The sequence below is a fragment of the Talpa occidentalis genome, unplaced genomic scaffold (genome assembly GCF_014898055.3).
Source record: "Talpa occidentalis isolate TD23 unplaced genomic scaffold, MPIMG_talOcc4v2.1 talOcc4.16, whole genome shotgun sequence".
NCBI lineage: Eukaryota > Metazoa > Chordata > Mammalia > Eulipotyphla > Talpidae > Talpa > Talpa occidentalis.
Window position 1 is genome coordinate 68,104,723 of NW_023601653.1, and position 24,780 is coordinate 68,129,502.

At 36.2% G+C, this 24,780-nt stretch overlaps 1 protein-coding gene across 1 annotated transcript in view; it reads left to right on the forward strand.

Moving 5' to 3' along the window:
• The first annotated feature begins 2,546 nt into the window (after positions 1-2,546).
• Positions 2,547-24,780, forward strand: part of LOC119247730 (alpha-2-macroglobulin-like) — a 38,430-nt gene continuing 16,196 nt past the window's right edge. The window contains exons 1-18 of the mRNA XM_037514375.2: positions 2,547-2,686; positions 4,789-4,972; positions 5,841-6,000; positions 6,168-6,220; positions 7,937-7,957; positions 8,212-8,380; positions 8,836-8,920; positions 10,324-10,444; positions 10,938-11,052; positions 11,196-11,305; positions 12,905-13,066; positions 14,557-14,781; positions 15,025-15,088; positions 16,190-16,332; positions 17,060-17,209; positions 21,276-21,443; positions 21,884-21,995; positions 24,639-24,759. Of these exons, the coding sequence (XP_037370272.1) occupies positions 2,601-2,686; positions 4,789-4,972; positions 5,841-6,000; positions 6,168-6,220; positions 7,937-7,957; positions 8,212-8,380; positions 8,836-8,920; positions 10,324-10,444; positions 10,938-11,052; positions 11,196-11,305; positions 12,905-13,066; positions 14,557-14,781; positions 15,025-15,088; positions 16,190-16,332; positions 17,060-17,209; positions 21,276-21,443; positions 21,884-21,995; positions 24,639-24,759 (2,249 nt within the window). The 5' untranslated portion in view covers positions 2,547-2,600. The remainder of the gene's footprint in view (positions 2,687-4,788; positions 4,973-5,840; positions 6,001-6,167; positions 6,221-7,936; positions 7,958-8,211; positions 8,381-8,835; positions 8,921-10,323; positions 10,445-10,937; positions 11,053-11,195; positions 11,306-12,904; positions 13,067-14,556; positions 14,782-15,024; positions 15,089-16,189; positions 16,333-17,059; positions 17,210-21,275; positions 21,444-21,883; positions 21,996-24,638; positions 24,760-24,780) is intronic.

Genomic DNA, 24,780 nt, shown 5'->3' on the forward strand with positions numbered 1-24,780 from the left:
TTTAGTGCTCTAACAAAGAGATCTCAAAATGCAATGGCTTAAATAAATTATTTCTCTCTCACATGAAAGTTCAGGCTGTAGTGACCTTTGGATGATTCAGGGACTCAGACTATATCCTGTTTGTTGTTCTGTCTTCCTTTATTCATTGTTTCCTTTTTATGGACTACAATAGCAGCTCTGACTACAGTCACTGCATGCACACTGCAGCCAGTGGTAAGGAAGAAAATGGTAGCATAGAACCTAACCCTTCTTTTCAAAATCATGAACTGAAAGTTGCATAAATCAGTTCCACTCACACCCCAACCCCATAATTTAATCATTTGCCATACATATCAAACTTCAAGGGAGAGGCTAGGAAACAAAAATTTTAGCTAGGCAATTTGTGCTAAATTAAAACTCAGGAGTTCTCTTATTAAACATAGAATTGAGAAGCGGTAAGAGGATATAACCAACAGTTATGACTACTTACGTATGAAACAGATGTTTCTCAAATCACAAATATTCTTTTTCGTATTGTATTTTCTATTATATTCTATTTCATATTTTACAATTCTGTTTATGACTTATACTGATCATGATATCATAACTTACTATATATATAAATGGTGACCCATAATTTGAAAAATATTGCTCTAACCCTACTATGGCAAACATGGTAGCCAGTAGCAACATGGGGCTATTGAGCATTTGAAATATGATGGTTGAAATTGATAGGTGTTATCAGTGTAGAATCCACACTAGACTGTACTTAGTACAAAAGAAAAACATAAAGTATCTCATTAACAAGTTTTATATTGCTCAAATGCTGAAGTGGTAATAGTGTGTATATATTCAGTCAAGTAAAATGCACTATTAAAATTAATACAATTTTTTTAACATGGCTATTGGAAATTTTAAAATTACATAGGAGGCTCACACTATATTTCTATTGGACCGTGCTGCTCTAAGCTTTAATTCAAATGTTAAACTCCCTATGAATGTAGGTACTTGAATATCCCTCAAGCTCTTTCTAAAATTAGACTATTTACCTTTGCTACCCTCAGCCCTTTTGTTTCTTTCTGTTCCCATCTTGTGTTTCTTCTGTTTCATTTAATCAGTTAAAGGCAATATAATTCACTCAGCAACCAGCCAGGAAAACTGAAAGCACATTTTCATTTATCCATCACATTCATGTATTCTTTTGTACTATGTTATTTTATCCCTTAAACATGGTAGAAACCAATCTTGTTATGAATACCTTAGTTCAAAATACGATCTCTCTCCTATCTAAATCTCTCACCTATATAATAGTAGAAGTTCCCAAGTGGTGTCCCTGCCTTCTGGACTGCCTCCTTCCAGTTGGTCTTCCAAATTTCAGTGATTGATCTTTCCAGGAAACCAATCGGAGGAAATCACTCCACTGATTATTCCCAAACACCTCAATAGTACCAACAAGTTCCCTTTTGCATTGAAGCCAGTTTGCTCCCCCACTCTTCTCAGTGGAAAGGCAATTTCTCCATCCCAAGTCTGTATTACATGCCCTGCTTATGTGCTCACAGAGTATCTTCAACTTCTCTGACAATGTTTTACTACTATTGTTATTGCTTATTTATTTGCTTTCACAGTCACAAGAATGTAAGACATTTTTTAGTGCATATCTACTTATTTTACCATTCTATTTCTATGATTTTTTTCATGTTACTGAGCCCTTCTAAGTTCAATAAATACCTATAAAACAACCAAATCATTGGATGGATGGATGGATGGATGGATGGATGGATGGATGGATGGATGGACGGACGGACGGTTGGATGAAATAGCTTATATGATTTAAAGACTGCTGAAGAGGAGCATCTCTAGAAGGTAGTAATGAAATCTGGTACAGTAGATGGTAAAGGTAATTGAGATCTTTGTTAGGCACTATAGATTAAAAGGTCAAGGTTTTTTGGTTTTGGTTTTCGTTTTGTTTTTTTCAGTCTTACTATTTCTCCTCCCATAGTTACACTTTCTTAATACAGGAAGATTATTTTCTATCATCATCTTCCAAGGCCTGGCTCTTTATCTGCAATCCAGTAATATACCTAAGGTCAAAAACCTATTATTTAATCCAGTATCATTTCCATAGAGGATGACTGAATTCAGAAACTGCATCAATACTTAAGATAGACATATCTAACAGAGGACTTGCAGGCACAGAACTTGTAGTGAAATACCTATTTAGAGCCTGGTCAGTGTTACTTAACTTGCTACTTAACTTGCCTTGCCAACTATTCATGCAAGAGATGTGAGGAGTGCCATAAAAAGCACTGTGGGGAAATGGAGGGAGGAAGAGAGAAGGGATTGAAAAGCAGATTAGCAGCTTTACAGCAAAACCCAGAGAAAGAGCAGTAACAGGAATGTGGGTTTTACCACTCCAGGAATTCTATTTAGCCCCTGAGTGCAATGACCCCCAGACCCTTAGAGACTTCTACTTTGTTTAGACACCTTGTGTGGGTGGAACTTCCTGTTTGCACAGAGAGAAGCATAAAGCCTAGTTGCTCTGAGGGGTATTTGGGACCAGAGGAATTACAGGGAGTAGGGTACATACAGTCTGGTCTCCTGAGGTTCCTTCTCCCTGCAGCATGGGGAAGAACAAACTCCTTCATCCAAGTGTTATTCTACTCCTTCTGGTTCTCCTGCCTAAAGATGCCTCAGTCTCTGGAAAACCGTAAGTTTCACATATTCAGCATAAACTTCAGAATTCTTTGCTTTGTTCCAGATTCTTCTTTACATCATTCATTTGCCTTTCCTATGAAATAGTCACCTTCTTATCTCAAAGGTCTCATCCAACTATGAGATTTTTGTAAATCTGGCTTATTTATCCTTCTCTTATTCTTAACCATTTTTCTCCAACTCTCTGGATCTCTGAATTTCTCTAAATGAGCTGAGGAACACAGAAAGTGTTTTAAAGGGCATTGTAAATTGATATTTTTAAAGGAATTGATTTAAAGATCCTCACATTCATTATGATCTGCTTGAGATCATGCTATTTAGTCTTCTTATCTCCCTTTCTTAATCTGCTATCTTCTATTTTATAAGAGAGACAAACCTTTCCCTCAAGCAGATAATACCATGTCATAGTACTGGAGCATAAAAACCTCCTGGTGCCAAATAAAAGAACAATTTGAAATGCTTATGGTATGGTTGAGAAAACAAAGAAATCATGAAAGGACAGAAAGTCCTTTCCCAAATCATGTGGTGATGAATTCTTTGTTTCAACAAAACTGAAGGAAGATCTCAAGGAAATATCAGTTGATGGATGATTAGGAGCAATTCTTGATTACAGGACCCTGGTGATTTTGGGCATGAAATGAAGGAGTTACAAGATATAGTAATTATTTTACCTGTCATTTATCTACTTTTATGTAAACAACTTTTTGGCACTTACATATAAACAAACCAAATACAGTAACAGTACTGATGTTAGATCTTATTTCTTTCTTGCAATAAGTAATATCCATCCATGAATACAAAAATAGCTCCTCATTCTCATTAAAGATGTACTTCAAAAAGTATTTTGATTTTACATCATATATATGAATCCTAACTTGTAATATACTTATATTGTTTTGATCATTTGTGTACTAGTAAGACTTTTGAAAATAAGTCAATCCACAAGAAAATATTTAACATTTACAACTTCAAGGTTGCATTAAATTTGAAAGTGTTAAAGCTAAATTTATATACCTACATATATTACCTATATGTGTGTACATATACTTATCTGTGATTCTTAATAAAGAAGCACAAGTGATCCATAAAGTATTTTGAAGCTTAAAAATCTTAGGATAAATTTATGTGTGGTAAATATCACTGAAATTTAGATTCAAGGAAGAAAAGGGGTAAGATGTTAAATTTCTGAATATTACACAAAAAGAACATTTAGATGTATTTTTAAAGGTCATATTGGTTACCTTATCATTATGTTACTTAAGATTTCATCAGAAATTTATAAAACAGTAACCTGTTTTAAATTGAAATATTAAAATAATATCTTTGCTATTATTTAAATTTGTGATAAGAGATACTTATTTGAAAACATGTAAGTAGTGCATAGTCTAAAACTGATTTTAGGAGTTCTGTTTGAAAACCACAGTGTTAGTAAAACTATATATGAGGTATTGGAACAGTTTCTGTTCTGCTCATGAGTTAATTAGACCCAAAATTCAATCACTAGGAGATAAGTTTTGGGTGAGATTACTGTCTAATCAGGAGCTGAAAGGCAAATATTTACAATGCAAACATCCAGGGTTATGTAACATACTAAGATTCCATTAATTAGTTGCTTACCATAACTGAGACTTTAACCTAATGACTCACTATTTTGAAATCTCAGAATCTGTATCTGTAAAATGGAAGCAATGAAAGTTTTATAAACTGATTGGTTTTTGTAGTATCGCACCTGAGTGAGAGCTTGCTTGCTTTTAACAGCAATCCATGTGTAAAATACATTTACAACATGAATTATTATAACTAGCATACTTAAAGTCAGATGTTCCCACATTTGGGTTCCTTAAAAGTGAGATGTAGTTGTAAATTTCAATCTATTTCAGGCTCACATCAAGTAAAATGTTCACTGTCCTGGCACTGATGATAGAAAGGGGAAGAATTCTCACACATGACATTCAACAGCAGAGGTCAATGTCATGCTCATCAATGTCTTCTTTTAGGACAGAACTAACTAGAGTGTAATAATGTGATGGAGTATAATGCTGCAGGTAGCAATGTCTCGTCTCCTACGCTCCCCACTAACTGGACTCTCCCAACCAGACAGTACATGGTGTTGGTCCCCTCTCTGCTCCACGCCGGGACCCCTGAAAAGGGCTGCCTCCTGCTGAGCCACCTGAATGAGACGGTGACTGTAAGTGCTTCCTTGGAGTCTGTCAGGGAGAACAGGAGCCTCTTCACTGACGTGGTGGCAGAGAAGGACTTATTCCACTGTGTTTCTTTTACTGTGAGTATGACAGTTTGACTCAGTACTTTTGTTTCTATTGGTCAGGGTCATAAGGATCTAGAATTCAGTCAAGATAAGGCTTTGAGAGGCTGGCAAGGACTTTAGGAAAAAAAATTAAATGCATTGACTAAATAATTAAATTAAGAAGCAAGGCATGAAATTCCAATCATGGGAACTAAATATTTATAGACATACTAAAAATCAACTTAATGATCAAAGAAATTCCTATTAGCCAGAAAAAAAAAAAAAGCCATGTATACTACTCAAAGAGAAAATATTACATTTCCTTAAAATTAAAATAGAAAAAAATAGTAATAGCAAACTAGGCCAATACTCAACATAAGCCCCCTATGGTAATCTGACACATCACCCTATACTGTAAGTGTGAAATCTAGAAATTACCTTGGGTAAATATCTAATATCTCTTGAAAGCTGCCCATAGGTAAAATCCTTACAGTCAATAAATTATTACAGTTTTCTTTCTTACCACCTTAATATCTTAATATGCTTCTACCAAACACATTTGGGACATAACATAATTAAATCAAAATTTATATATAAATGTAATATTATATATTTTTTCATAATTTAGCATATAATGTAACTGAATTTTCTGACCTATAAGGAGATGTGAGTCTCATTTATGACCTCTCTTACTGATGTAACTTTCCTCTATCTTATGTTCTGCTTCTCCATTTGTAAAATGACAATTTATTTTAGCCATACCAATTTTCCCTGATGAGAAAGAGGGAGTGAATTTATATACATAAAAACTACAGGGGCAAGACATCCTGGAAGAAGTGGTAGAGGGGTTGGGGAGGAAGCCTGAGAGGCTGAATGGGCTCTCAGGATCCCTCCTGTATTTCAGGTCCCAACATCTTCATCCAGTGAGGAGGCAATGTTCCTCACTATACAAGTGAAAGGACCAACTCAAGAATTCAAGAGGCGGACCATAGTGGTGGTAACAAACAAAGAGAATCTGGTCTTTGTCCAGACAGACAAACCCATCTACAAACCAGAGCAGACAGGTAAGAAGAGGCCTACAGTAAGGACAACTTCAAAAAGGAAAGATCACCCTTCCCTGTATATTCCTCGATCAAAGGCCCTACCATCGTAATTCTTTGATGGTTTTTCTCACCAAGTCTACAGGTCTGTTTAACGTTTTTAGGACTCACGTAAAATATTTCTGTTTCAGTGAAGTTTCGTGTTGTTGTGTTGGATGAAAATTTTCAACCCCTGGATGAGTCGGTAAGTCTTCTGATATCTGCATAGAATCATTATTATGTGCACAAATAGGATGGAAGTCTATTTTTGGTATTGGGGGTAGACCAGGAAGACGAACAATCTGATCTCAATAACAGTAATTTTGGCATCACAGCAGTGCAAGATTCTCATTTAAAACAGTATCCCAAGTCAATATAACACTTAATTATTTTTTAGTATTGGTACTTAGTCAGTTGTCACACAATTAAGCTTTTTGTAAGTTCTCAATTAGACAAATTTAGGAAAATATATGAATAATATATATACCTAAGCCAACAAATAACCTCAAAAATTTTTAGTTTTCCCAAACATATCTACCAAAACCTCTTTTATAAAGGAACATGAGTGTAATAAATCTTTGAATATTTGTTCAAGACTAACACAAAAGTTTTAAGAAAAATAATTCAAGTATATTGCCAACATCAAACCAGTCCTAATTTTCCTCTCCCAAATCTATTCCTCCATCCATTTTCTTATTTCAAAAAGAGGCATTTTTTTTTCTTCCTAGTTCCTATGCAAGAGTTTATGACATAATCCTTGCTTCTCTTTCTCTCACAACCAGTCATTTCACCAGAAAATCATGTTAACTTAAAACATAGCCAGACTATTTCTTATCAAGTATTCTGGCCAAAATCACCTCTAAACCAAACTACTGACTGGATAACTTGAAACTGGTCTCCTAGTTTCCACTTTTACTCCCCTTTCTAAAATTGAACACCTCATTCATGACTCCCCCAGCTTGACCTTGCTTTATTTTATTTCTTGGCACATATTACTACCTGTTAGGGCCTCCCCGGTGGCGCAGCGGTTGAGCGCTGGGTTGCGAAGCTGCCCGCAGTCTCTGTGGCGCCGGTTCGATCCCCGGCTGCTCCCCGGCCACCAGAGGAGGGTCCCACATGGCGCGCAGACCTCTCCTGCCGCCCGCTGCTCCCCTCAGCAGTGTACTTCGGTCCTTCTGCCTGCTCTGCTCCCCGCTCTGGCTCTGGTGAATTCTCTCACCCTCCCGCGCTTCTGACTGTACCCAGTACATGTGCAAACGAACAAATAAATAAATAAATAAAATACATGCCTCTTTAAAAAAAAAAAAAATCTAAACATATTACTACCTGTTAAATTTATATGTATTTCAATTTTATACATATTTCAAATTTGTACATCTCAAACATATAAATAACTCAAATAGATATGTTAAATACATGTCAAACATGTATTTTCATCTATATATCAGATACATGTAAAAATGTATTATCTCATATATATAAAATATATATGTATATGTGCATATATAGGTATTTAATAAATATTAGGTTTCGAATGATTAAACATTGAAATTTTCTTAGAACTACCTAAGAAATCTATAACCAATCTTAATATTTGGATCTGAGCATGGTTATTTATAATTCCATTAACATTTATTTCCAATATTTAAAATTTTCAGAGAAAAGGAATCTTCTTCACTGGGTTGCAGCATTTAAAGAACATCAGTAAATCCCATTCCTAAGAAATGGCAGTGCACATATTAATTTGTTGCCTATGGCCTAATAAGTTTTTAACATTCTATATTAATTGGTTATAATGTATTAATATTACCTGCAAATTCTGTTTTACTACAAGTAGAATTATTTTACATAAACTTGCTTATAAATCAGAATTATGACTATTTGAGGGTAATTCTAAACTCCTTTCCCTTTTGTCTTACAGATTCCACTGGTATACATTGAGGTAAGCAACATGAAAGACATAATTATGATTAAAAGCTATAATTAGACATAAAGCTATAAATTAAGGGGAATTTTTATTTGAGAGATCCTTACAATATCCCAGAAACTTGTCATAGGAAGAAGGCTGCAAACTCATGTGGTGCTAGATGTCACTTCACCACCATCCTCTTTATGAATAACATGAGTTTCTATACATTTCCTTCATTGTCTCTAATTCTCTAAGATCTTTTCTAAGTTACAATAATGTATTCATAGGACCCCAAAGGAAATCGCATCACACAGTGGCAGAACCTCAAGTTAGAGAATGGTCTCAACCAACTGGCCTTTCCTCTCTCATCAGAGCCCTTTCAGGGCTTGTACAAGGTGGTGGTACAGAAGGCATCAGGTGGAAGGACAGAGCACACCTTCACTGTGGAGGAATTTGGTATGGATTATAGAAAAACATGCAACATTTTTCCTTAAACTTCTAGTGCCTAGAATTTGAGCTTATTTGACTTCTTTCAATTTCCCACAGGTGAGATTGGGCTTGGAGTAGAAACAATCCTACCTACTAACCTACTAACCCCAATGAGGACCACCTATTAACTTGTGAATTGAATTTTATATAGTCTGGTTATTTTTTGTAGCAATGTTTACTCTCCACAGAAAGGTAAAACATTCTTATTTTAGTGGGGTCTGTCATATTTCATTAAGGTGACAATGATCTGTCACAATCCCTCAACCAGAATCTCCACTTGAGAATAAGATAAACTATGGGAAAGTACATTACCTTTCAAATTCCTAAAATATTATCTAGGAAATTGTTATAGAGAACCTCAAAATACTAATTCCCCAAAAGTTGAAAACCAATCAGCAGCTTCTTTTATCTCCAATGAACAGTGCTTCCCAAGTTTGAAGTGCAAGTAACAATGCCAAGGATAATCACTATCTTGGAAGAAGAGGTGAATGTGTCAGTGTGTGGCATGTGAGTTTATGTGTTTTTAAATCTTTTAAGAGGAATTATTTAAAGGACATTCACCATTTGGGATATTTTGGCGAATTTGTCCAGGAGCAGTGGCATCACAAATATTTGTGCTGGGCCAAGGTCTCAACTGAGTGGGTGCATTCCACATGTGGTCTGTAGTTGTGACCCCATCTCTAACTTTTTCCCCATCTCTAGAACTTTCCTTTTATGTTGCTTTTTTATTTTTCCTTCTTATTTTCTTCAATGTCTGTAACCAACTTTATTGTAACTATAGTGGGGCAGACAACCGTTGCAAAAGATGCTATGCTGTTAGGATTGATTCTGAACATAACAAAGCCACACAAGCACATACACACACACACACACACACACACACACACACAAAGGTGATAATGATGAAAGATAGTGACTTTCCTATCACCAGGTTGTAGAGAAAAGTCAACCATCCACAGATCATTTACCTCACTTTCACACATGGTAGAAAAATAGCTTATATTCAAATTTGTAGAGATAGGCACTGTATTAAAAGCTCAGTTAACTCATGTTCTACCAAAATCATGTCACATGCCTCTATGCATAGCCATTTGTACTGATGAGATTGGACATTATGTCTCTGTACGATCCTTTTCAACCTTTAAATTACATGTTTTGGGATCTTATGGTCCTGTCTCCAGTTGCCCATCAATAGTAAGAATAGGAGGAGCAGGTAGAGTGAAGAAACCACTCCCACCAAAGAACACATATGGAATGCACCCACTCTTCAGCTGAGTCCTTGGCCTAGCACAATCTCAGAGTAATGGCCACCAAATTCACACTCACACGTAACTGATGGGCTAATACTCTTACAAGCAGAGACAATACAGGGTATTTTTAATAAGGAAGGAAAAAAATTCTTCAAAGAGAAAGCAACTGTCAATGGCATATTTATGACACAATCTGTAAAAAGTAAACAAGTAAAATTTTACATAGTAGAGATGCTACAATGGGGAGAGGATGATGAAAGGAGCAATACCACTGTTTTAATAGTTTGTATTTCTAGGTAGAATTGAGGGTGATTGTTTCTTGTCTTTCTCTGTTGTGCCAGTATTTTTTTCCCCTTAAGAACAGGGTTTAGCTTTGGTAATAATAAAGACTTAATGTGAAAGTGAAAATTACAAATTAAGGGAAAAAAGATCTGATAAATGAAGACTGTAGTAGATTTCAGCATTTATACTTTTTATCACTAATAACCCCAAAAGAGAAGGGTTATTGCTTATTTTACTTGCCCTCAACACTATGTAAGCACTACAAAGGTAATAGGGAAGTATAGAAAGTAAATACACTACAGTTAAAGAATATAAATAGGTAGGAAATGGAGATGTTCAATGTCTTTTTCAATTCATTTGGAAATATTCTTATAACAGATACACATACGGGAAGCCTGTCCCAGGACATGTGACTCTGAACATATGCAGAAAGTACAACAGTCCTTCTAGCTGCTATGGTGGAGAATCACGGGCTATGTGTGAGAAATTTAGTCAGCAGGTAGGTGGGTAACTGACTCCTTCTAGGGACCAACAACAAAGGCGTTAGTGATAAGAACTAAGTTACAACATGGAACTAACCAATTGCTCAGTAAAAGAGCAATCTGTAAGAGAATTCTATACTATAATAGCTATTATAACTTTTTAAAAATCAGTGACTTAAGTCAATAGAAATTATTTCTTATAATTGTTCATTTTGTGTATGATAGAAGTACCTAGAATGATGAGGTTTAGCCATCTCCAATACCTGGCATCCTAAGTCACCCTGGTTGGAAAGGGAGCCAATTTTGTTCTCATTCTATGAGCAAGAACATGTCACATGATCCCACCTACAGATCAGGGAAGTAGATTCCCCAAAGGGGTGACCACTTTGTGGTCATAGTTATATTCTAAGGGAAGGGAGCCAGAATTTGGTGAAGAGTAAGTAACCTTCAAAAATCTCACCACTGATCTGTCACTTCTATGTTTCTGTATTTTATTTTATCATCTCCTAGCTAAATAGCCAGGGCTGTTTCTCTAAGCAAGTGAAAACCAAGATCTTCCAGTTGAAGAAACAAGACTATGAAATGAAACTTGAAGTGGAGGCCAAGATCCAAGAAGAAGGAACAGGTTTGTGTACTGCATGAGTCTGAGAGAAAAAACTAAATAGACACTGATTTATTTCCTTTGCCAAATTATGAAATGGGAGGAGGCAGTATCAGAAGTTCAGGGAGATCATTCTTCCCAAACAAAACGATTTTTTTTTTTTTCAGAGGTGGAATTAATTGGAAGAGGGTCCAGTGAAATAACAAGAACCATAACCAAACTCTCATTTGTGAAAGTGGACTCGCACTTTAGACAAGGGATCCCCTTTTTTGGGCAGGTAAACAGTTTTTCAATTCACAAATCAAACTGTGTATTATCACCTAATGAGTGTAACATATACTGTGTAAAACCATACCTGGTTAATGTTGTCTGTTGATTAATGTAACTAAAAGTATAAAACTACATTTAAAAAATGTTACAGATTTTCCAATTTTCCCACAAGAATCACAAAATCCACAATAGCCACTAATATAATCCTTCTGAAACTTTGTATGAAAATGGGTGGTCAGGTGGCCTTAATTTTTATTTTGAAGTATAAATGCTATACCTAGTGTTTCTTTCATAGATATTATAGTTATGTTACCTTTTCTACAATAGTATTTTAAAAACAGTACACATAAGGTAAAATTCTTTCCCTGATTTTGAAACTATAAATTTTTCTACAAAAATCCTCAATCTTTGTTTTTCTACAAAAATCCTCTATCTTTATTTTTCTATAATAAAGCAGAGATGCAAATGGACCTTTCTGAATCCAGGAATGTGAGATGACAGTTATATGTACCTCAATGTGTAATTACTGTTCATAATGGAAGTGATATAAGATTCAACTGCAGAAAGTGTAGAAGACAGTGAGACCAGACTCGATAAAGAAGTGATGGAGTAAATTTTAGAATGTTTTTATTGTTATGACAACAAATAGATGCAGAAACTTTGGTCACTTCCTAAAATGAAGGTGTAGGTCGTTTTTTTTATTTCTCACAAGTATATTGTACTTTTTAGATAAGATATTCTGCTAAATTTAAACTCTCTCATTACTGTCTCACCAAAAGAGAAGAATCAGAATTGTATGTCTCTCCTTCACGTTGTAAGTGCAGCTCAAAATATCAGATTTTGCTAATTAATTAAAATACTAGTCCAAACTTACCAGTTTTGCTACCTTCTTACCAAAAGTAGCTTACACTGAAAAAGCAGCACCATCTTTACAATCTGGTCTGGACATGCCATCTGCTGAGTTCAGAATTAGCAGTAATTTGACTTTATGCCCTTATCAATACTGTGATTCTTTTCAATTTTACATTTTTTCACATGGAAATTGCCTCAAATATCTGCCTACCTTCCAAAAGGTCAAAAATTTAGGTTGAGAAGCAGCTATTATATATAAAACAAGTAGAGAAGTACACAGAATAACGCATTAACAACTACTGTATGCTTGCATACATAACTTCAGAGTGCTAATCCATACAATCACAGAGTTAAATTTTTCATTTCTGTATGACTTGTGCTTTATGACACTCCAAGAGTTATATTTAATACACACCATTTTCAGTATATCCACAACAATACATTTTGCAGGTCTATTGTTTCCCTATTATTTCCATCACTCTATCCCTTTAAACTGCTTTTTTTCTTCTTAGAACTGATTACTACGAAATAAGTATATATCATTTATGCATTTAGTTAGCAATGACTTCTTTTAATAGACTGTAAACTCTATGATGGAAGGAACTTGTTTTATTCACTGTTACATATCCTCAATGCTTCACACCATATCCAACATACAGGACACATTCCTTAAATATTTGTGATAAAATGAATATGTTTGGTGACTATTAGAGAATATCCATCATACAACTGAGCCACAGCTTTTAATTTTCAGGTGCGCCTAGTGGATGGAAAAGGTATCCCCATGCCAAATAAACTCGTCCTCATCACATCAAACGAAGCAAAGCATAATTCCAATGCTACCACTGACGAGCACGGTCTGGTGCAGTTCTCCATCAATACCACCAAAGTTATGGGTACTTCTCTCACTGTCAGGGTAAGTTTAGAAAGAAATTACCAATGATGAGAAGTAGCTCTGGAAAAAAGATTACAACCTAAGTGATGAAATTTCAAAGTTTATTTTTCAAATATATATTTCATAAATTAATTGTTCTTATTTCATCTTTATCCTACTATTCTAATTTTCTGCAGAGTTTGGCCCATAACCATATAACTTGCTTTGTATAGTATATAGTACTCTACTCATCAATGGAGATGTAGATAAAGATTTTTTAGATCACAATAGATTTTACATTAGGTTAGGTTACATATAAATATGAAAAGGAAATAAATAATATACTTTATTAATTCAGTTGTATAGATAGCCTAAAATTTCATCCTCAATAACTCAAAATCTAGTGTTCACTCATTCATTTAATCAAGTGTCTTGAATGCTTTCTATGCTCTGGGCTCTGTGCTAATCTTAAAAATTAAAATACTATTTTAAGACTCTTCAATGATGACATATGTGATTAATATAATTTGACATATAAACAAAGTGTTTTGCTGACACAAGGATTCATATCACTTGGGAGGTGAAGATGATGGTACAGGAAGCCTGGAAAGAACAATTTCTATGAGGAAAAAGGGAAATACAACTCATATAGGACCTATGAAGCTTAAGACCCCAGAACTTCAGGAAGTATTAAAAAGAGCCTGGTGGTGCAAGGGGTTAAGTCTCAGCACAATGACCCCGCCAGCTAACCCACGTTTCAGCAGACCTCTCCTGTCTCGCCCAATGCTCCCCTCAGCAGTGTATTTCAGCCAGTCTGCCTGTTCTGCTCCCCACTCTGTCTCTGGTGAATCCTCTCACCATCCCTCAGCACCTCTGGCCTACACCCCAGCTCTTGAATACATAAATAAATAAATCTTTTTTTTAATATATTTTTTACATCATTTTTCATTTTTGCACAATGTATACATTTTCATCTTGGTTATAGTCCCCATACAATTCCCACCCCCCCTTATTTTGACCTTAATCCCTATAAACCAGAAACACACTACGGGAGGGGAGAAGGAGGGAAAAAATCTTTAAAAAAAAAAAAAAAAAAAAAGTCAGCCTAGGACAGTCCAGGAGGGGTAAACTTCAGTTAATTCATAACCTCAATTCTTAAACCAATGTTATTTTCAGAAGGTGTTCTCAGACCCTTAAGGATGCAAAGTTATGTTTATTCATAATACCTATTTGAATTCATTTCTCAAATAAAATCTTTCAGTTTTTGGAGTTTATTTTGTCTCCTCAATGAGTTTTCATAGTTTCAGTGATTCTGTTCCCATAGGTAAAATGGAAAAGAAATGTCAAGCAAGTCCTACAGTGTAATGGCACAAATCAGGCCTGCAGCACATATAAGTAAAAGAAGGATCCTTTTCTCTCACTTTTTACTATGGAGCAAAAGATTCTGAGTCCTAGTTAAGGATTAAGTATAGTTCTGTGAGAATATTAATTTTTATAGCTTATAAAATAATACTGTTTCTCTAATTCATCAGGTCAAACACAAGGATTATAGTCCCTGTTATGGCTACCACTGGCTGTCAGAAGATCATGAAGAAGCTTATCACACTGCTAATCTTGTATTCTCCCTCAGCAAGAGCTTTGTCCACCTTGAATCCCTGCCTGAACTGCCTTGCGGCCAAACCCAAAAAATCCAAGCACAATATATTCTGAATGGACAAGTCCTACAGGGGCTGAAGAAGCTCATGTTCTATTACCTGGTGAGAAGGAAGGCCACTGCCTTGACTGTCTCTAGCCGAATCTCCCTGTGGGGCAATGAATTAAGAAACTTCTTAGACATCACTAGTATGACTTCTTAGCCATGTTCCTTCTGAAAGTCTGACTTCTTTCAAGGCTAGTTGTTAGAGTCAGAACTGGATAAAATAAGCATTTCACATGGAGGGCAAGACAGGGTAAGATCTCCAGCAGGTACATTTGATTCCTTTTTATTTCCGTTTTTGCAGATAATGGCAAGGGGAGGTATTGTTCACACTGGAACTCATATACTACCTGTGGAGGAGGGAGACAGTGAGTATTTCCATAATTCCACGTTTCTGCCCCACCCCAACACATGCAATCATACAATGCAGAAATACCAGGAAAAGTTTCAAATAGAGATCATTTCCATTTAACCCCAATAAGGAAACTGGGGTGAAAGCAATGTTTCTTTTACCCATCCTTTATCAAATATTTATTTTGTTTTCCATCAGCGTAATCTGTCCTGATTGTTTAAAATGCTGATGTTGTTTTATAATCTATGCTTATTTCAAATTTTCAAACCACAAGCATTCTTAGGTCTTCTTCTCAAAGTGACATTTCAAAATTGTTTAGGCAATGAAGAGATGGTAAAATGTTGGAGTACCTTCTATTTACTAGGTTTTGTGTTGTCAATTTATATCTCTACATTGTTAATTCCCTTTTGATTTACAAAGCATTAAATTGGGCATTTCATTCAATAAATTGAACTTTCCTGATGAATAAATGTGGATTAAGATAAACTTCTGAAGGTTTTTGTTATTCTAAGGGAGTCTAAAAGGTCACTTACTAGCAAACTATCAGTAAAAGTATATTTTTGTTACCTCTTCATAACAACACAGAAACACCATAGTAGACTTATAGAACCTCCAAAGAATCTACATAAGCCGATTCAAGAACTAACTTCTAAAGGAGCATAGTAATGTAAGAAGAAAAGAACATTTAGTTCATAGAAGGTTAAAGAGATGTAAGGATAAATACAATGTGCTGAGCTCTTACTATAACATCTCACAACTTCAGATTCTATTAAATCTCTTCTCTAGTGTGAAGTCTAGATTAAATGGTAGTCATATGGACATATCTATATCCTTAAATAGCATCAGAATGTTCTAGGTGAGCTAAAGCTTAAAATTGGTGAGAAATCATTATATGATTTGTGAGAGAAGAAAGAGCTTTGATAAGGCTTTTCTTAAGCAAGAGTTCTTAGAGGCAGCATCCATTTATTACACCTGTTTCATGGATCGATTACATCTGCTGATAGAAACAACCATTACAGACCAGACTCCTAAATTGGATTTGTGCAACTGAAAAATTAATTTCATTCCTGGGAAAATACCTAACCCATAATCACCTCTTACACTTTCTATGCTCCAGTGAAAGGCCATTTTTCCGTGTCAGTCCCTGTGGAGTCAGACATTGCTCCCATCGCACGACTGCTCATATACACTATTTTACCTGATGGGGAAGTGATTGGAGATTCTGCAAAATATGAGGTTGAAAATTGTCTGGCCAATAAGGTAGGTGCTTTATGTCATAAAATTATCAACACTTAAAACTAGAAGTTATTATTGTCATGAATTAGTTTCTCTAGGCAAACAGTGGGGCCAAAGGGTTAAATGAACTTCCTAGAGATTTTCAGTAAGACAACGGCAGAGTCACACTTACAAGTAATGTCACTTAACTCCTTGTGCAAAATTCTGATACACTGTCTCTTACCACGTAGTACAGTTCAGAGCAGCTTGTTGACTTCTTTTTTTGTGGGACCCTCACCGGCGGCCGGGGAACGAACCGGCCCTGCAGAGGCTGTGGGCAGCCTTGCAGTCCAGCGCTCAACCGCTGCGCCACCAGGGGAGGCCCCTTGTTGACTTCTTTTTAATGAAATATTGGGAAATATGTATGCATGTTTTTAAGACTACTAAAAACCCAAAAGAAAACAAGAATATCTAGAAACAACTGCATTCCACCCAGAGTTAATGAGCATCACACCATCTATCAAAGGCAAAAATGGCATCTCAAATTTAGTAACAGAAAGAATAATTAGGTATCACTGTAATGGCTCCACTGATTCTTCAGAATCAGAGTGAAGCATAGGGGACAAAAAGATTTGAGATGACATGGTTCCAACCACCACATCACAAAGCCAAAATGACTATGCTTTGAATGTGATATATGATAAACACTCCAAAATGCTGTTAAATGCATAAAGCAGATCTGTTTTTCTGCCCTTTCTTCCCAATTCCACAGGTGGATTTGAGCTTCAGCCCAACACACAGTCTCCCGGCCTCACAAGCCCACCTGCGAGTCACAGCTTCTCCTCAGTCCCTCTGCGCCCTCCGTGCTGTGGACCAGAGTGTGCTGCTCATGAGTCCTGAGACGGAGCTCTCTGCAGCCTCAGTGAGTTCTCCTCAGTTTCGGGGTTAGTAAAGGCCCCTAGGAGGAGAAAGGATGCTCAGAGCCAGTAGAAATGCTTAATAAGAGTCTCATCAGCTCTTTGTAGATTTTTGTGATCAGTCCTTTATCATTAGTGTTGTGTGCAAAAATGTTCTCCCAGTTGGTGGGGTTTCTCTTTGTTTTTGTTATTGTCTCTTTTGCTGTGCAGAAGCTCTTTAATTTGATGTAGTCCCAGCTGTTGATCTTTGCCTTCACTATCACTGCTTTGGGTGATGTGTCTGTAAAGATGTCTTTGATATGCATGTCATGTAGTGTTTCGCCTATATTTCTTTCTATGTATTTGATCAAGAAGATGTGGTACATATACACCATGGAATATTACTCAACAATCAAAAAAGATAAACACATGCAATTTGCAGCAACATGGATGGAGCTGGAAGGGATCATGCTCAGCGAAATAAGCCAGAAAAAAAAAGAAAAATACCAGATGGTCTCACTCATAGCAGGAATCTAGAAAATTTAAATAAGGGACCAGGAAAAAGAATAACTATAAGAAAGAAAATATCAAAATCAACAAATAACTATGAACAAGAGACACTCTATGGGGGGTGGGGGACAGGGAAAGGAGAGCTTGGGGTAAAAATAAGGGGGTTGTAATTGTATGGGGAATATAAAAATAAAATTTAAATTAAAAAAAATTAAAATAAAAAAAAGAAATGCTTAATAAGAAAAACAGGATCTATTAAACTTGTGCTTATCTAGAAGTTAAGTTTTCAGTTTCTCTCTTAGTATTGCTTGTGCTTTGTCCTGTAAATTCTGAAAGGTTGAGTCTTTACTGTCATTTGTCTTGAGATATTTTTTCATTTAACCCACTTATTGCTCAGTTGTTCAGCTTCCACATATTAGAGTTTTTTCCTGCTTTATTTTTGTGGTTGATTTCTAGTTTGATATCATTGTGGTCAGAGAAGATGCTTAGTATGATTTCAATCTTCATGAATTTATGAGGCTTGTCTTGTGACCCCGTAAGTGGTCAATTCTGAAGAATGTCCCATGTGTATCCACCTTTTTGGGGTCAGTGCACTATAAATGTCTATTAAGCCCATGTGGTCTAATTCTTTGTTTAAGGCTATTGTGTCATTTTTTTGGTCTGGTTGATCAGTCCATTGGTGAAAGTTGGGTGTTGGAGACCCCAGTCAAGAATGTGTTTTAGGACCTCCCCGGTGGCGCAGCGGGTTGAGCGCAGCGCTATGAAGCTGTCCACAGCCTCTGCAGCACCTGTTCAACTCCTGGCCAGCCAGGGAGCAACCCACATAGCATGGCAGACCTCTCCAATCTCACCCGCTGCTCCCCTCAGCAGTGTATTTCAGTCTTTCTGCCTGTTCTGCTCCATATTCTGTCTCTGGTGAATCCTCTCACCCTCCCGCACTTCTGGCCTATACCCCAGTGCTTGTATAAATAAATAAATCTTTAAAAAAAAAAAAAAGAATGTGTTTTAAACAATGTCTGTTTTCAAATTTGCAAATCTGAAAACAGACATTGGTTAAAACACGTTCTTTTTTTTTTCCTTCATTGTTTTTATTGCTTCCTTCATGTTTTTATTCCTTCATTTGGTGCATATATATTGATGAATGTTATGTCTTCTTGGTGTATTATTTCCTTATTATATAGTGTACATACCTGTTTTTTGTTATCTTTTTTACCTGTAAATCTATTTTATCAGATAGAAGTATAACTATCCCTGCCTTCCTTTGGACCCCATTTGCTTATAGGATTAGTTTCCAACCTTTTATTCCTTACTTATGTTTATCTTTGGAGCTCAGGTGCATTTCTGGGGACGAGAGAAAGTTGGATCTGTTTTCTAATCCAATCAGATACTGTGTTTTTTAACTGGTGAGTTCAGTCCATTTACATTTAAAAGTGATTATGAAAATATAAAAGTCTGCTAATGTCATTTTGTCCTTAACTTTGTGATTCAATCTATTTCCTTGTTTAGTTATTTGTGGAAGTTTTTCTCTTTTATTAAATGAGAGCTTCTTTCAACATTTCTTGGGGCAGAGTATTTGCAGAGTATTTCTTGGGGCAGAGTATCTAGTATTTGCAAATTCCTTCAGCTTCTGTTTGTCTGCGAGGCCATTATTTCTCATATCTGAAGGAGAGTCTGGCAGAATAGAATATTCTTGGGTAGCAGTTTTTAATCTTTAAGTATTTTGATCACATCAGGCCATTCTCTCCTTACCCACAGTGTTTCTTCAGAGACATACAATGATCAGTGTTCTTTTCTAGGTTATCTGCTTCCCCCTAAAGCAGCTTCAATAGTCTCTTTGTCTTGAGTTCTCAGAAGTTTTACTACTATATATATTGGTGTGGGTCTCCTTCTGTTTAGGTATCCTGGTGTTTTTTAGCTTCATGGATTTGTATGTTTAATTCCTCCTCCAGGTTTGAGAAGGTTTCCTCTGTCATTTCTTTAAGTTCTCTGTTTACTTCTCTCTTTCCTCCCCTTCAGGGATACCCAGTATCTTTTATTATTGTATTTCCTCATGGAGTCAGATAATTCTGGAAGTGTTTCTTCACTTTTTTTCTTTGAAACTCTCTCTCTTCTTCCCCCTGGATTCTTTATGCATTAACATCGTCAAGGTAACTGATTTGATCTTCCATTTGATCTGTTCTACTTTCATACCATTTCCCAGAATTTATCTCCTCTATTGATGTTATCACATCCTGCATCTCCATCACTTTCTTATTTAAGGCTTCAATTTCAATGTTCTACTCATTCATATATTCAGGACATTCATTTGTTTTTCTGAATTTTCTTGTACATCTTTGATCAGTTTTTCTGTGTTTTCTTTGAATTTCTTTATCATGCAATTTTAAATTCTATATCTAATAGAAATAAAAGATATTCCACGTCTTTGTCGTTGGGCTCTAGAGATCTGTGGGGTTACGAGTACTCAGGTTGCCGGTTATGTTCTTTCTTCTCTCCATGCTTTACTTTCTGAGTATTAAGGATGGAGAGCTTCCACCTTTCCAGTAGGTGGGATTATATGACAGAGAACTAACCTGTACTCTGGTGTTCAATGAGTCAAGTATGGTCCTAGAGGGGTCTGGAGCTCCCGAAAGTGCTATACGTGACTTGGCTTAGCTCGTGCCTGTGTCAGTGCCTTCTGGGTCTCAGACCTGCACTCTGCAGTTTGTAGGCTGGACCCCTGTGCAGCTCTGGCATATTCCAATGTGGCCTCACTATATCCACTCCATTCTGCAACCACTCACTCCTGAGGGAAATGGATGGGGTGAGCCATATCTTTCTGAGCTTTGTCTTGCTCACTGGAGGGCCTGTCTGCTTGGCTCCCCACAGCACTCATGCCTGTATCTTCCAGGGATAGATCTCCAACAATCATCTTTGCCTTCCCTGGGCAGATGTATGAACTGTGGTTTCCATCCCAGCAACCACCTCCTCCTTCTCCACTCACTCCTGTTACTCCCTTAAGTTGAATTTTGTCTACATTTCCCCTGTCACACTCAGTCAGCATTGGTCCCAAGCAATCATGAGGTACTCTGGCTTTGAGGTTCTTTGGGTTCAGTGCCTATCTGGACTCCTCAGTTTATTCTCCCCAGAGCAAAGCAAGGATTTGATGCCATCGTCCCGTCAAGTTCTTCCTTGTCAGTTTTAAACTCCTATGAATATAATACAGTGCACCTATCAGCATTTTATGCCTTTCTTACTCTTCCCCTTCAAATGAATTTGAAAGCATCACTACCAGTATGTTACAGTTTAACTGTTTGAAGATATGGAGTATTTTATTCCCATGAATAATATCTGATACATACTATCCTGTCTTCTATAGAAGATATACACTTATTCATGTGTTTGTCCATTAACTATATTATATGCATGTTGCATCAGCAACATGAATCAGTGCTATATGGTAGAGACATCACTATCATCCCAAAGTCTCAAATATAGTAGACCTTGATTTCTCTTAATAAGTTTTAATTCATTCTAGTGTGGGCTCTGGGGTTTGCCTCTGAACTGTGTTAACAAGTAAGTTTGTCCTTTTATTCCTTTGTACAGGTTTATAACCTGCTACCAGTAAAGGACCTCAATGGTTTCCCTGAGAGTTTGAATCAACGGGAGGAAGATGACAGAGAGTGTATCAATCACCACAACGTCCACATCAATGGAATCATGTATTCTCCAGTATCAAATACAAATGAAAAAGATATGTTTAGCTTCCTACAGGTAAATCAGTTATATTGTAGGTGGTCATTCTCAAAGTTCATAAAATATTACATATGGGAAAAATTATCTATTTTAATGCCTTCATATCATAATTGGGGGTAATAAGTTATAAAGAAGTCAAGGGACTTATCTATAGTAGCAGATCTGCTAATAGCAAGAGAGCTAGAATTGGAATATTTGAAGCTTATTAATAAATTTTCTTCATTTTACTGATTCACTGTCATGTGATATTTACAAATATCACATATATAATTACTGTTGAAAGAATTTTAAAAACAGGATAAAATTACTCCTATAAGTATATCAATATTCCTCTGACAGATGTGAACATTAAAACTTCAATATTAAGCTAACTGGATTGTTTGCTAAATTCAATAAAAAGAAGTACATATATACATATACATATTTACATACTGATTAGGTGATAATTCTCTTAACAGGATATGGGCTTAAAGGTATTCACCAACTCAAACATTCGTAAACCCAAAGTATGTGCAGAGCCTCAACATTATGCAATGCAGGCAGCATCTCGAAGACTATTAAGTTCTCCAGGTAAAAATTAATAAAAATTGTCTAATATATTGTGTGGAATAGAAGGTCTCCTTTAAAGAAAAAAATGAATAAAAAAGCACATGTGATTCAGACACATTAAGGTCATAGCTTACAAACCCAAAGTTTTTTTTTATTTTGTTGTTTTGTATTATTTTTTTAATTTAATTTTATATATATTTTATATCATTCTTCCTTTGTGCTTTCTCCTCTCAGGTGTAGTCCCCACAAAATTCCCACCACCACCAATTCACCCATGAACCATCACCATAGTCCCTTATATAAGAACACATTCCCTCCCATTTTGATCCTTCTCCCTTCTCCCTCCCTTGCAGAGTGTCTCTGATTAATAGTTGCCTGTTAATTTTGTTTTTAAATTTATTATATTTTTTTCCTGGCCCCTTTTTCGGCTCCCCTATATTCCTCCTATAAGTGAAACCATCCAATATTTTTCTTTTTTTTTTTCCTTCTGGCTTATTTCACTGAGCATAATCCATTCTAGCTCCATCCATGTTGCTGCAAATGACATGAGTTTATCTTTTTTATTGCTGAATAGTATTCCATTGTGCATATATTACCACATCTTCTTGGTCCAGTCATCTGTTTTTGGGCATTTGTGTTGTTTCCATATCTTACCTATCGTAAGCAGTGGTGCAATAAACATAGATGTGCTGGTGTCCTTTTGAATTTATCTTTTTTGATTGCTGAGTAATATTCCATTGTGTGTATGTACCACATCTTCTTGATCCAGTCATCTATTTTTGGGCATTTGGGTTGTTTCCACAGCGTACCTATTGTAAATAGTGCTGCTATAAACATAGGGGTGCAGGTGCCCTTTGGAATTAATGTTTCTGTGTCATTTGGGTAAACACCTAGGAGTAGAATTGCTGGATCATATGGAAGCTCTATCTTTAGTAGGTCAAGAAATCTCCACAGAGCTCTCCATAGTAGTTGGACCAGTTTGCACTCCCACCAGCAATTCAGGAGAGTTCCTTTTTGGAGAAATGTCTTTTTAGCTCTTCTGCCTAGATTGTTTACTGGATTGTTTTGACTGGATTCTTTACTTTGTTTTCGTTGAGTTGTGTGAGCTCTTTGCAGATCTTTGTGATCAGTCCCTTATCAGTAGTATTGTGTGCAAAAATTTTTTTTCCAATGAGTAGGGTGTCTCTCTGTTTTGGTTAATGTCTCTTCTGCTGTACAGAAGCTTTTTATTTGATGCAGTCCCAACTATTCATCTTTTCCTTCATTTTCTTTGCTTTGGGGGGATAAGTCTTTAAAGATGTTGTTGGGATGTATGTCATGTAGTGTTTTGCCTATAGTTTCTTCTATAAATTTTATGATTTCAGGTGTCATGTCCAAGTCTCTTATCCATTTTGAGTTGGTTTTTGTGCATGGTGTAACAGTCTAGCTTCATTTTTTTTGCATGTAGCAGTCCAGTTTTCCCAGCACCATTTATTGAGCAAACTGTCCTTTTCCCACTGCATATTCTTTGCACCCTTGTCAAAGATTAGTTGTCCATAAATATGTGAGTTTATTTCTGGGTTTTCAAACCCCAAATTTCTGATTATGTCAAGCCCCTACAAAGATTAAACTACAGAGAAAACAAAGCAAATCATAAAAGTGTTAGAAGAAAGGTACAGATATGCAAAATAAAAGATTCACTTGTAATGATTTTGTCTCTGCTAAATGGAAATACGTAGAGTTGAAAAGGGAAGAGGAAATTCCCACACACAGGATCAGTGTAAATAGAAATAGAAATATTCACAAGTTGAAACGATCTTCTCACCAATCAGTTCTTTGACTTCCTTAAAAAAGCTCTTTCACTTCCCCAAAACACCTTCCAATACTCATGTGTAAATCACTCTCATTTGTCAGAGATATGGGCTACCTTTTTGTTCAATCAGTGACCAAACATATATGTATAATCTGATACTGTTAAATCATGGTTGAATATAATTGAGCACAAGAGTTTGTCAAAAATCAGGAAAACAATCAGTGAGACTTAATCGACTGTATGGAATTTAAATCAAGATTACTGTATATTTTTATTATTATTTATACAGTCTGTAATTCTTTATCAGTAAGATTTATTGTAAGCCTCTATATGTACAAGTATATATAGGCACAATTTATTTTTTACTTGCACATCAATGAACAGAAGGTAAACATGGTAAGAGATCCTAACTCTGATCTTCTGAAAAGCCTGAGAATAATAAGTCTTGCTTATCCTTGATCCTTTAGCTCCTGCAAACTGTTTCTCAAAGTCGCTGTCATAATGTCTCATGTAATTTTTCTTTGCTCCCACAGAGGAGCACGCCAAATGGAAGCTCTGCGCTCTGTCCTCCTTAATGCCCTCTACTTCATGCAATGAGGAGTAACCACAGAGGACTTTTTCTGCCCCACAGATAATCCAAGTTCTTTTCCTGCAGCTAGTTCTCTAGGTGCCCTGCTTATGTTTCTCTCCCCTTGCTCATGTCTACCTTACTTTAGTACTTCAGAATACCTAAAATATTACTCCTCAAAGATTTCTCTTAGTACTCAAATGTTCTCTCCAGGTTCCTAATTGTGTCATCACCTATTAATTTCTTTTGTGGCATGTATTACAATTTCCCACAGCTTTATCTTTTTCTCACTCATCCAACACAGTCTCAGCCGAATTGCGAACAGCTGGTGATTTTATGAATATGATGCATGTTTCTGAGCCTCTCCCAGAGACTGTGCGGAAGTACTTTCCTGAGACGTGGATCTGGGACTTGGTGGTGGCAGAGTAAGTAACTTTCTCTATATA